Below are 12,709 nucleotides of genomic sequence, written 5' to 3'. Positions count from 1 at the left end.
TGCAAAAACATCACTTTAGGCCATTGTAGTTCTTACTGGCCTGAATGGCAGGGAAATGATCATTCTGATGTCATATCCTAGCACACATGAAGGAAGGCATATTTCAGGAGGGCATACTTCATGGCTGCAGCAAGACTAAATCAAAAAATTTACAAACCTTAGAATGTTCATTAGATTATGTTAGAGAATAATTCGTTTTAGAATGTGACATGCATACATATGACAGCTTCCATTATACTCCCTTTGCCAGGGATTTCATCGTCTGTGAATGGAAAGACATTATATAGCGATCAGAATGCAAAAAAAAAAAAATGCACCTAATCATACTTACTAGCTCCTTTGCAATCATACCACACCCCTCCGTTCTCCCTGGACATTTTCAAATGTGTCTGTAGACTCAAACAGGCTCCTGGTGTGGTTTGGAAAAAGAGGACTGGCAACTTTTTGGCTGAGCACCATTCACAGTGGATGAGTTCTGATGTTCTCAGCATAACCTGCTGCACACCATCCTCTGCTGGAGCTTTTGCAATGGAAACATAACAGATTGTTTTTACTTCCATTCACCTTGCTCAATTAAGTATAATTCCCCAGACTGGAGAAACGCCAGCTAAATGAGGATTCTTCCTTCTATTAAAAGTTGCCTCAGTAAAGTTACATGCCCCTGACAAATATTCTTTATGTAGGGTCGAATTTATGTAGAACAGCTTATTTATGGGTTGAATTTCTCTCTACCATATGCCTAATTTGTTTGTAAAAAAAACCAACAACTTTAAACATTTTATTTATCATAGCTTTAAAAAATTGTGGATAGTCTGTAAAAAAATAAATAAAAAAATTATGTTCATGGAATATACCAGGGGTGCCCAAAGTTTACAGTGCAGAGGGCTTCTAGCAAGGATACTGCGGGACCATAGGCCGCAATGTGACCAAATTGCATGGATTGCAAATTTCCAAGTACCTTTTTCAAGTGCATTTATTTCAGCTTAATAAATTACCAACTTAATAAATGTAAACCATTTCTTGGCATTTACTTCCCTCTGTCAATAGCTTGTAAAAACATTAACCCGGCATTAGCATTTATTCCTGTTGCCAGTGTCAATAATACTAAATTCAATCAATAAAAAATATCATATCATTTACTATAGTGCCATTGTTTATAAGTCAATTTAATACATACTAAAATATTTATATTTATTGACAATGCCAGTAACAGCCAATTCAATAAACTGTAGAAATCATTAGCATTTATTCATGTTGTGACAATAACAAGCTATTCAATAAAGTGTGAAGAATAGCACTACCATCTGCGTGCACGGTATGTGGGCTGGACTAACAAATATATATGTGTTCATGCCCCTTTAATCTACAACTAGTGGTACTAGTGGATGAATCTCTTAAGCTAACTAGACAGTGCGGAGAAGCTATAACAAAGGCAAATAGAATGTTAGGTTATACAGAAGACAGTTGAATTCAAATCAAGAGAAGTTATATTAAAATTATACAATGCATTCGTACAACCAGTGTTCCCTCTAAGCTTTTTAGATACTGAGAAACTTGCCATTTTGACTGAGAAAGGGTCAGTTATCAGTGAGAAACCTTCAACCATGCATTAACCTTTTTAATGTATTTTTGTTGCATTATACTATTTTGAAACAATATTCCAACACTCAATAAATAGTCCAAGTATTTTACAATTTACTTAAACAAGACATTTATTGTGGATTTGCCTCTGATTCTGAATCATTCTGAAATTATATTGAGAAAGATATGTACAACATATCGAAACGTTGGGCAGCTGGCTCTTTGAGCTATAATAGATATAGATATAGATATAGATATAGATATAGATATATATGGTTAAAGAAAGGGTCTTGTTACCAGGAAGTTCCAGGTTCAATCCCGGCCACTGTGTGTGTATGACCTTGAGCAAGTCACTTAACCTCCTTGCGCTCTGTCCTCCGGATGAGACATGCATAGTTCACACCCAAGTCTCTGTAAGTCGCTTTGGATAAAAGCATCTCAAATGACTAATATATATATATATAAATGTGTATATATATATATATATATATATATATATATATATATATATATATATATATATATATATATATATATACATACAGTGCCTTGCAAAAGTATAAAGACCCCTGACCAATTCTCTCATATTACTGAATTACAAATGGTACATTGAAATTTCGTTCTGTTTGATATTTTATTTTAAAACACTGAAACTCAAAATCAATTATTGTAAGGTGACATTGGTTTTATGTTGGGAAATATTTTTAAGAAAAATAAAAAACTGAAATATCTTGCTTGCATAAGTATTCAACCCGTGCTGTGGAAGCTCCCCGTTTACACCGATGAAAGAAATTGCCCTAACGAGGACACAATTACCTTACCATTGGCCTCCACCTGTGTGAACAATTAAAGTTGCTGTCACATTTTCTGGATAAAAACCCCACTGTTGAAGGATCATTGGTCAGGCTGTGAATCTGAAGGAAAATGAAGACCAAAGAGCATTCTACAAAAGTTAGAGATAAAGTAATACAAATGCATAGATTAGGGAAAGGGTACAAAATAATATCCAAGTGTTTGGATATACCAGTGAGCACAGTTGGATCAATAATCAGGAAGTGGAAGCTGCATCACACCACCCAGGCACTGCCAAGAAAAGGCCGTCCCTCAAAACTCAGCGCTCAAACAAGAAGGAGACTTGTGAGAAAAGCCACAGAGAGGCCAACAATCACTTTGAAGGAGCTACAGAGTTCAGTGGCTGGGAGTGGAGTAATGGTGCACCAGTCAACCATATCAAGAGCTCTGCATAACACTGGCCTGTATGGGAAGGTGGCAAGAAAGAAGCCGTTACTCAAAAAGTACCATCTGAAAGCATGTCTGGAGTTTGCCAGAAACCATGAGACTGACCCAGCTGCGACGTGGGAAAAGGTTTTGTGGTCAAATGAGACCAAGATAGAGCTTTTTGGCCAAAACTCAAAGCGCCATGTGTGGCGCAAACCTAACACTGCCCATGCCTCAAGACACACCATCCCTACAGTGAAGTATGGTGGTGGCAGCATCATGCTGTGGGGATGCTTCTCATCAGCAGGGGCTGGGCATCTTGTTAAAATTGAAGGAAGAATGGATGGAGCAAAATACAGGGAAATACTGCAAGAGAACCTGCTTCAGTCCGCTAAAAAACTGAAGCTTGGGAGGAAATTCACCTTTCAGCAGGACAATGATCCCAAGCACAAGGCCAAAGCAACATTGGAGTGGCTCAAGAACAAAAAGGTGAATGTCCTACAGTGGCCCAGTCAAAGTCCTGATCTCAATCCCATTGAGAATCTGTGGCACTATTTGAAAATTGTGGTCCACATGCGTTGTCCAACCAACCTGAACAACCTGGAGCAAATCTGCCAAGAAGAATGGGCCAAAATCACTCAGACACTGTGTGCAAAGCTGGTACATACTTACCCCAAAAGACTTAAAGCTGTTATTGCAGCGAAAGGTGGCTCTACCAAATATTAATGTGTGGGGATTGAATACTTATGCAAGCAAGATATTTCAGTTTTTTATTTTTCTTAAAAATATTTCCCAACATAAAACCAATGTCACCTTAAAATAATTGATTTTGAGTTTCAGTGTTTTAAAATAAAATATCAAACAGAACGAAATTTCAATGTACCATTTGTAATTCAGTAATATGAGAGAATTGGTCAGGGGTCTGAATACTTTTGCAAGGCACTGTATATACAGTTGTATGCAAAAGTTTGGGCACCCCTGGAAAAAATGTATGTTACAATGAATCTTTCAGTGAACAAAAGTTGACCTGACCTCTACATGGTACAAAGTTAAACATGACACCTTTCTGCAAATTTTAATACAGGATTACTATTTATTTGCATTTATTACAGATTCAAAATAATAAACAAAAGTGAACATGGCGCGTGCAAATGTTTGGGCACCCTGTCACTTAGTACCTGGTAACACCTCCTTTGGCAGATATAACTGCTTCCAAAAAGATTCTTAGGTCTCCTTGCATGCACTGCATGTTTGAGATCTCCCCACAGATTTTCAATAATATTCAAGTCTGGGGACTGTGACGGCCATTCCAAAACCTTTCTCCTTCTTTCTTGTAAATATTTCATGGTTGATTTTGAGGTATGTTTTGGATCATTGTCTTGCTGAAATATCCAACCTATTTTTAGCTTCAGTGTTCTGACTGACTTTAGGACATTAGCTTCTAGGATTTGTTGATATTTAGTTGAATCCATTCTTCCTTCCACCCACACAATATTTCCGGTTCCACTGGCTGCCACACAACCGCAAAGATAATAGAGCCACCCCCGTGCTTAACAGTTGGCAAGGTGTTCTTTTCTTGAAATGCTTCACCCTTTTTTCTCCAAACGTACCTTCTTTGGTTGTGGCTAAACAGTTCAATTTTCGTTTCATCAGTCCAAAGCACATTGTTCCAAAAAGCTTCAGGCTTGTCAAGGTTTTCTTTTGCATACTTTAGATGCTGACTTTTGTGATGAGGTCGTAGAAAAGGATTCCTTCTGACAACTCTCCCATGCAGATCCTTGTTGTGTAAGGTATGCTGTACTGTGGACCTGTGAACAACTACTCCAGTGTCAACTAAACTGTTCTGAAGGTCCTTTGCAGTGACCTGTGGGTTCTGTTGTGCAGATCTGACCAGTTTTCGGGCAAGTCTATGTGATATTTTTCTTGGTCTTCCAGATCTTGCCTTGACTTTAACCGTTCCATTTAACTTCCATTTCTTGACAATGTTTCTGACAGTTGAAATTGCTAGCTGGAAGCGTTGAGAGAGTTTCTTTATAGCCTTCTCCTGTTTTGTGAAAGTCAATTATCTTCATTTTCAGTCCTCAGACATCTGCTTAGAGGAGCACATGGTTGTTGAAACCAGGCAGAACAACCATCACAGTCTGACAGATTAGAAGGTATGAAGTTACTTCAGAGTAATAGTTCAACACTGGAATTGACTTCACCTGACTAATTGAAGCCCTAACGAGTGAATCAACCTTTCTGGACCTTAGTAATCATCTTTTTAAGAAGTAATTAAGAATGGTCCAAAAGGGTGCCCAAACATTTGCACGCGCCATTTTCACTTTTGTTTATTATTTTGAATCTGTAATAAATGCAAATAAATAGTAATCCTGTATTAAAATTTGCAGAAAGGTGTCATGTTTAACTTTGTACCATGTAGAGGTCAGGTCAACTTCTGTTCACTGAAAGATTCATTGTAACATACATTTTTTCCAGGGGTGCCCAAACTTTTGCATACAACTGTATATATATATATATTATATATATATATATATATATATATATATATATATATATATATATATATATATATATATTATGTGGCCTGCATAGAATTGCTTTATACTAATGTATAAAACACTGGTGTCTGCACTGCCTTCAACTGTAACCATCTTTTGAGCTACTAATTTTTCCATTCTTGGGAATAGCAAATTCCGTTTTTCAAAAATGGCCAATTCTGTTTTTTTCCCCCCACATTTTATCAACGTATTAATAATTAAATACGGCATTTTTTTTTATATACATAAAGACTCTTGTTGCTGTAATAGTAAAGAAAGCATTTGAAGACATAACATTTATAGACATCACTTGGCTCACTGCTGGCATAAAAATAAGCAGGAAACCCTAAGAATTATATTACAACAGTTCAGAAACCAAATGTCAAGCACTGTTGAGAATCATACAGTCTTCCAATAACAATGTAGTTCAGTCTACAAATTGAAAACACCTGTTTATCTTATTGCTGGCATTAGTTTTACAGTTAATTTAATAGTTTAAATCGTTGATTGCTAAAGTAACCAGACTGCACTTAAAAACTGTAATTTAGATTTCCTTTGTGTGGTGGACTGTGTTGAATTGGGAGGCTAATGAGAAACCTGTGTTAAGTATAGGGCGATTTAGCGTGGCTATTGTTCTGTTAACAGTGGGCGTTTTTGTTTTGTTTGGCTTAGCTTAAATTGGTACCTAACTGCGTGTATTCAGTTTGTGATTATAACTGAAGAGACACGTGTGTTTCCAGTTGCTGGCGGAAACAACTTTGAAATAGGTAAGTGAATTACAGTTAATTTAAAAGTTTAAATCGTTGATTGCTAAAGTAACCAGACTGCACTTAAAAACTGTAATTTAGATTTCCTTTGTGTGCTAGGCTGTGCTGAATTGGGAGGCTGATGAGAAACATGTGTTAAGTATACGGCTCCAGGCCGACAGGGTAGTATAAATTGGCAAACAGTGTCTTAGAACACCAGCCATTCTAAGCACCAGCCGTCCAAGGGCCACACGTCCAACGGCAGTCTGAGCTGTGGCAGTCTAAAGGCCACACGTCCAAGGGCAGTCTGAGCTGAGCCAGTCTAAGGGCCACACGTCCAAGGGCAGTCTGAGCTGTGGCAGTCAGAATCCCTCCCAATGGCTACTAGAGGCCTCATTCGTACTTTGACACCTAACGTCTGGATACCCTGGACAAAGAGGGCTCACTCATTCTCCCCTCCTGGAATGAACACTGGTAAGTACCTGCTGCACATACCTTTACTAACTCCTTCTCGTCCTGCGCTGCCTGCTACAAACTTGAAAATCTCCTTTTACAATTGTCGTTCTCTGACTAACAAATCTCTGTTTCTCAGCAAACTTATAATGGATACCAATCTTGATCTTCTCTGTCTAGCTGAAACCGGGCACTCTGTAAATGACATGCACTCACTGCATCTAGCCACCCCAAAGGGCTATTTCCCTCTGTGACAAACCTCGCCTCATTGGCACTGCTGTTACTGCAAATTTTGTGCTTGCTTCCTCAGTTCTTTCTTTGCGTGCCTTTTCTTCATTTGAGCATCTTGCCATCAAGTTCCCCTCTCCCATGTCCCTCACCCTTGCTGTTATCTACCGTCCACCTAAGAACAACTCTGCTTTTATTGCAGAGTTTTCAATATTCCTCTCACTGGAACCTATCTCTCATGGATGTTCTCTTGCCTATTTGGACACATGCAGTCTGTTTTCTATGCTGGATGCAGTGGTGTTGCAAACCTCAAATGGTGTCGCAAACCCCCCATCTTGCACAGCTGAACTGGCTACCTGTAAAGTTCAGGATTACTTTCAAAACTCTCCTGCTCACCTACAATGCCCTTCATCACACAGGTCCCAAGTACCTCCTCAACTTGCTGACCCGCTATGTCCCTGCCCGCAAGGTCCTCCAACACTGGCTTGCTTGTTATCCCCAAGCAAAAGTGCACTAAACTTGGAGAACGCTCGTTTAGCTTCATGGCTCCGACTCTCTGGAACTCTCTCCCAGCTTTGGTGCGTGATGCTCTCACCGTCGCTTGCTTTACATCAGCTCTCAAGACCCACCTGTTCGCTCTTGCTTTCCGTGCTCTTTAAGTCTGTTATCTGCTATTAGCTGCTGTGTTGTTGCTACTCTTTCATGTATTATGCTATTATCATGTATTATTCATTTTTCACTGTATTTAATGTATTCGGCATTATTTTTTTTTTACTGTATATCATGTATTATGCATTTCTCTGTATTTAAAGTATTATGGATTTTCTTGTTGTTACTGAATCTTGGAAAGCGCTTTGTGATGCTTTGTGTCCACTGTGAAAGGCATGATATAAAATAAAGATTGATTCATTGATCGTATGTACAGTACTCCACAAATTAGATTTAGCGTTTTACTGGCATTATAATAATAACCAGGATAAAATATGAAACACTGATAAAGGCATGTTGACTGACTCGGTGCTCTAAAACAGGTTCACTGCTGTGTATTACCCGATTGTAATTTAAATAGTGCCCCTTTTAATGAAAATGCATAATTAATCCATCCCAATTGTTTCATGGCTAATTCTGCTTTGTTATTTGCAAGATTCAACAAGGTGTGTCTCCAGCCAGAATGTTTTTGTGAAACTACTATTAACTACATCTCTTACACAGTAAAGCCATCAATTTCCTTTATTATTATTATTATTATTATTTGTTTATTTAGCAGACGCCTTTATCCAAGGCGACTTACAGAGACTAGGGTGTGTGAACTACGCATCAGCTGCAGAGTCACTTACAATTACGTCGCACAAGGAGGTTAAGTGACTTGCTCAGGATCACACAGTGAGTCAGTGGCTGAGCTGGGATTTGAACCGGGGACCTCCTGGTTACAAGCCCGTTTCTTTAACCACTGGACCACACAGCCTCCTAAGGAAGGTATAGCTAGAAAAATATCTTTGATCTTGTTTCTTTATCATCAGAAAATATGATTAAATTAACAAACGGCCATGGTTTAACATTGCTAATAGGTTTATTAAAGGCAAGTAGCGTGGAAAGAAATAAACTAAATAAATAAATATGCAATTAATTTAGTTTACTTACTTACTTCGGGTAAGCCCTGCCTTGAGCGCAGTACCTTAAGTCTAAGTTTTTCAGCGTAGTGAATGCAGTGCTTTGCCATTGTTGCCGTCTTATTTGCTTTCTTATTCTCCGTGTTTGACAAGCATTATGATATTTAATGGTATTGACTCGTACATGATCAAGCGAATTACAGCAAAACTTTAAGAATAGTATCCCACCATCCTCATATGGATAATCAGATATTTTTTTTAGCTCTGTCTTTTACTCAAAGATTGTATTTCTGTTTCTTCATTGGTGCAGCCGCCATGTTGAGTTTCAGCAGAGACATGTGGAGTGAAGTCATATGATGAATAAACTCAACTTGCAAAAAGAATAATGCACATGGTGTGTCTTCTTTAATTACTTGTGGCAAGGTGTCTGCCCCTTTTGTTATTTATGTATTTGTGCTGCACTATCATCATCATTCTAATTATTATAATTGTATTTCTGTGCGGACAGACGAAAAGCCGTCCAACTTTACTGTTTATTATTTGTTGCCGGTGAAGCGCCAGCATTATTGTTGTTTGGCAAGGATGGGGTTACTTCCCCATCCTTCACTAAACAGGATATAAAAGACACCGTCTTGGCTCACTGCGAGAGGGTGTTGGAGGAGAGACAAGACGCGGGTCCGTGAAATATATCAATTGCTATAATAATATATACTTGAATATACTTTGTTCCGTGCCTTTTTCTTCTGTGAAAAGTCTTTTGTTTGGTTTAAATATGTACTTTTGTTTATTTAATAAAACACTGAGCGCTAATGTGCCTCAGTTTTGCCCGTACCTTTTGTTTTGCACTTCTACCTGGTCTGTGATGTCACCACCCACATGCACCACTCAAGCCCACTTAATGACATTACTATACACTTAAATGTGTTTTTTCAACTCAAATGTTCTGATTAAATCTTTACCAGTTTCAAAACGCTTGAGATGATGCTATTTCTGAAAAGGTCATTTTTTTAAAAAGTGAAATAAAACAAAAACCGTCAAAAGTATAAATATTGTGATTTTTATGTATGTCTACTGGAGTTATAATGCAGAAAGATTGTGCTTCACTGATTTAGTATTCAATTATAGGAGAAGTTAAAAACTGCAAAGTTCATGAGTAGCACCGAGCAGCACTCTCCACAGAGGCAGAATCGACAGACGACTGCTTCTCCCACCATGTACCAGTTGATTCACTAGCGCCCGAGCGAGCTCTGCACTAATATGATGTGCATTTTTACAGAAGGGAAAATCAGAGAATCAGCTGCAAGACAGACACGACTATGCTTATGTTAAAGCTTTGCAAGAATGCTCTCAAAATGACAGGTTTACCTCAAGATGTTGGAGCTTCAATTGATATTTATGATAATAACTTGCGAAAGTTAGTAAACCAAGTGTGACGGTTGTTGCCAGTTATTTGCGAAAAATACACGCTGGGTATGACCACACCTAGAATACTGTGTCCAGTTCTGGTCCCCATATCATAAGACAGACATTGAAGCATTGGAGAGAGTACAGAGGAGAGCAACACAATTAAATTACAGGATTGATGGGTATGTCATATGAAGACAGACTGAGAGTTTAATCTGTATAGCCTAGAAAGAAGGCAAGCCAGAGGCAACTTAAGACGTACTTAATTGTCAAGGGGTTTAACAAAGGTTACTGCTGAGAATTATTTATTTTTCACAGGTCACAGAGAGCAGAACCAGGGGCCACAGGGGGAAGCTGAAGAAGGGCATATTCAGAACCGAGGGGAGAAGGAGATTTTTCACAGAAAGGGTGATGAACCATTGGAACAGGCTGCCAGACAGAGTTGCTGAAACAAAGACTATCCGATCCTTCAAGACTAGACTGGATGCTGTCATGAACAATATTGTACAACTCTCTCTGTGACCATAATGAGACCTTTAGCTAGCTGCCTGGAGGAAGGGCGGTCCATTTAGCCAAGGATTCACAGAGGTTTTACTTCCCCTACTAATTAAATGGTTAGGATTTTTTTGTTTTTCCTCTCCTGAGTGAGTGTTAAAGGATCACGCTTGCATTAAGCGAGCAAGCGTAGGTGGGCCAAATGGCCTTTTCTCGTTCTAGAATTTCTTATGTTCTTAAGTAAGTTGTCTCTGGCAAGGGTTGAGTTATCACAAATAAACAATGCTATACCGACCGTCTCAACAATATCAATTGTATCAAAAATGAGAGTAAATAATGCCACTATTTTAGAAAAAATATTGTTGCGTTGTTAATTCCTTGAAAGACTCTCCGTCCACCTTTCCTCTGCTCACCCACGTATTGATCATATGCTGCGTGCTTTGTTTTGTAGTGACGTTTAACATTATAGTATTTCATGACTCCAATGCGCCGTTTGCACAGAAGACAGAGAGGTTTGACCTCCTTCTCAATTACAAAATATTTTCTTGAAATGTTTGAAATTCTTCTTGTGCTTTTCTTTTTTTTCCCCCGCTGCTGCCATTGCTTGCGTAGCAGAGTTCACGATCTCACAAACTGGCAGGCATGCACGTACAAACCACTGCGTCAGTCTCTCATTAATGTTCATGTGTAGTATGTTCAAAAATATATTCCTATATTATTATGCGACTTCCTATATAATCCTGCTCCCCTGCCTGCCTGCATGCTGCTTAATATCAACAAGCCGCTTTGTGCACCTCTGCTGTAAAGGCTGCTGGAAATCAAGCGCTTGGCAGTGACTCAGTTCATTGCGGGCTACATATAAGGTTCACTTGGAGAGACGCTGTGGGCTGTATTAAAAGGATTGTCGGGCTGCATTTTGGGCACCCTTGGAATATGCAATTTAATTGAGGTTACATAACATGCTAATAAAAAGTTTTCCCTTGTTATAAAACATGGATTTGTACATGTTAGGGCATAATAAAATACAGACATTTTACCTACTGTGTGGTAGAGTACTGTAGACAACTGTACACAGAATATTTTTTCGATCATTTAACAAGCTACTTTATGAACAACAAAAGCAGATCTAGGTTAAGTGTTTAAATTGCAATGCTTACCGTCAGTATCAATTTGGATGTACTCTAGGGTAAACTGTTAAAATCAGAAAGGGAAAAGCTTAAAAGAATACCATGAATTTCAAAGTATTTAAATGATCAAAATGATGATTTAGGTGTGAATCGCAAAACATATTAAAGCATTTTTTTTAAAAGAATATCAAAATAGACTGCAGAAATCACAGTCCCAGGCATTACTGTTGATGCTTTTGCCCCATCATAATGAATGCACAGTTAAAAGGTGAATAGTGGTGTATTATAATGGAAGTAATATGAACATAATCCAACTTGCGACCAGGTAAAAAGTTACGAGAAACAGACTATTATTTTACACAATAACTGCAGTATTAATGACTATAAAATCAGATGTGATGGCACAAATAGAAACATTACGAAGGGTTTTACTTACAATGACTGGTTTAGTCACCATTCTGCGCAGAGATCCTATCCGTATGCTTCGACAATCCAAAATTATGCTTTCCAATTTGGTATGCAGGCCACCAGGGTGTATCTGAACAACTTTTCGACGTTTGCTCATGATGTTGTCAGGGACATTGTTACCAAACTACAAAGAAACAGTAATGTGCTGGAATCACTTGTAGAAACATTTAAGAAGTTTCTTTAGTTCTGTGGGTGTACAGGTTTCACTTGAACATATACAATAAGTGAAAGTACCTGGTCCTTCATTCGTGCTTTTCTTGGTATTGGTATTCGGAGGTCGATCTCTGTAAAGATGTCACTGCTTGCCTCTTCTGCTTGCTCGGTGTTGTCCTTCACAGCTGCCTCAACTCTTCCACCAGAGGGTGCTGGAGAGGAGTGTGCAGAGTCTGCGGGGCGAGGAGACACACTGTCCATCCTGCTCACACTGCCTGTGCTGGCATTGTCTGTTTCCTCGTCCTCATCACTGGACAACACAACTACAGTACAAGAGCAAGACACACACACTTTGAAACAGGCAAGTATTCCCTTTAGGTATAAGACCTACATTTGTTAACGTATTTTTAATGCTTGGTGGGGGAAATTATACCAATTAAACATAGCGGCACTTATGACACAATAGAACCTATTTAAATATGTGTTTACTTAATGCAACAGTTTAATATTAATATGTATAAATAGTTCTGTTTTTGTATATTAATTTGCACAAAACAATAATTTATTTTAGTAGTTGTCAGATGCTTTGACACTCCTTACATAACTGTTATGAATTGTTCCACTCTTTAGTCCCCACACCCATTAGTCTTCACTGCAGTTTTTGTGCTCTATCCACTATTTTGGAC

General features: G+C 38.4%; 1 protein-coding gene across 10 annotated transcripts in view; it reads right to left on the bottom strand.

Moving 5' to 3' along the window:
* senp6a (SUMO specific peptidase 6a) overlaps nucleotides 1–12,709 on the bottom strand; it is a 50,556-nt gene that overhangs the window by 16,975 nt on the left and 20,872 nt on the right. For all 10 annotated transcript variants that reach the window (XM_059023530.1, XM_059023523.1, XM_059023526.1 and 7 more), the window contains 4 exons: nucleotides 12,105–12,346; nucleotides 11,839–11,994; nucleotides 11,433–11,466; nucleotides 332–520 (listed from right to left, as the gene is read on the bottom strand). In XM_059023530.1, coding sequence (XP_058879513.1) covers nucleotides 332–520; nucleotides 11,433–11,466; nucleotides 11,839–11,994; nucleotides 12,105–12,346 — 621 coding nt within the window. The remainder of the gene's footprint in view (nucleotides 1–331; nucleotides 521–11,432; nucleotides 11,467–11,838; nucleotides 11,995–12,104; nucleotides 12,347–12,709) is intronic.

The sequence above is a fragment of the Acipenser ruthenus genome, chromosome 5 (genome assembly GCF_902713425.1).
Source record: "Acipenser ruthenus chromosome 5, fAciRut3.2 maternal haplotype, whole genome shotgun sequence".
NCBI classification, from domain to species: Eukaryota; Metazoa; Chordata; class Actinopteri; order Acipenseriformes; family Acipenseridae; genus Acipenser; species Acipenser ruthenus.
Note: the sequence above shows the minus strand (reverse complement) of the source record. Positions and strands in the feature narration are given on the sequence as shown.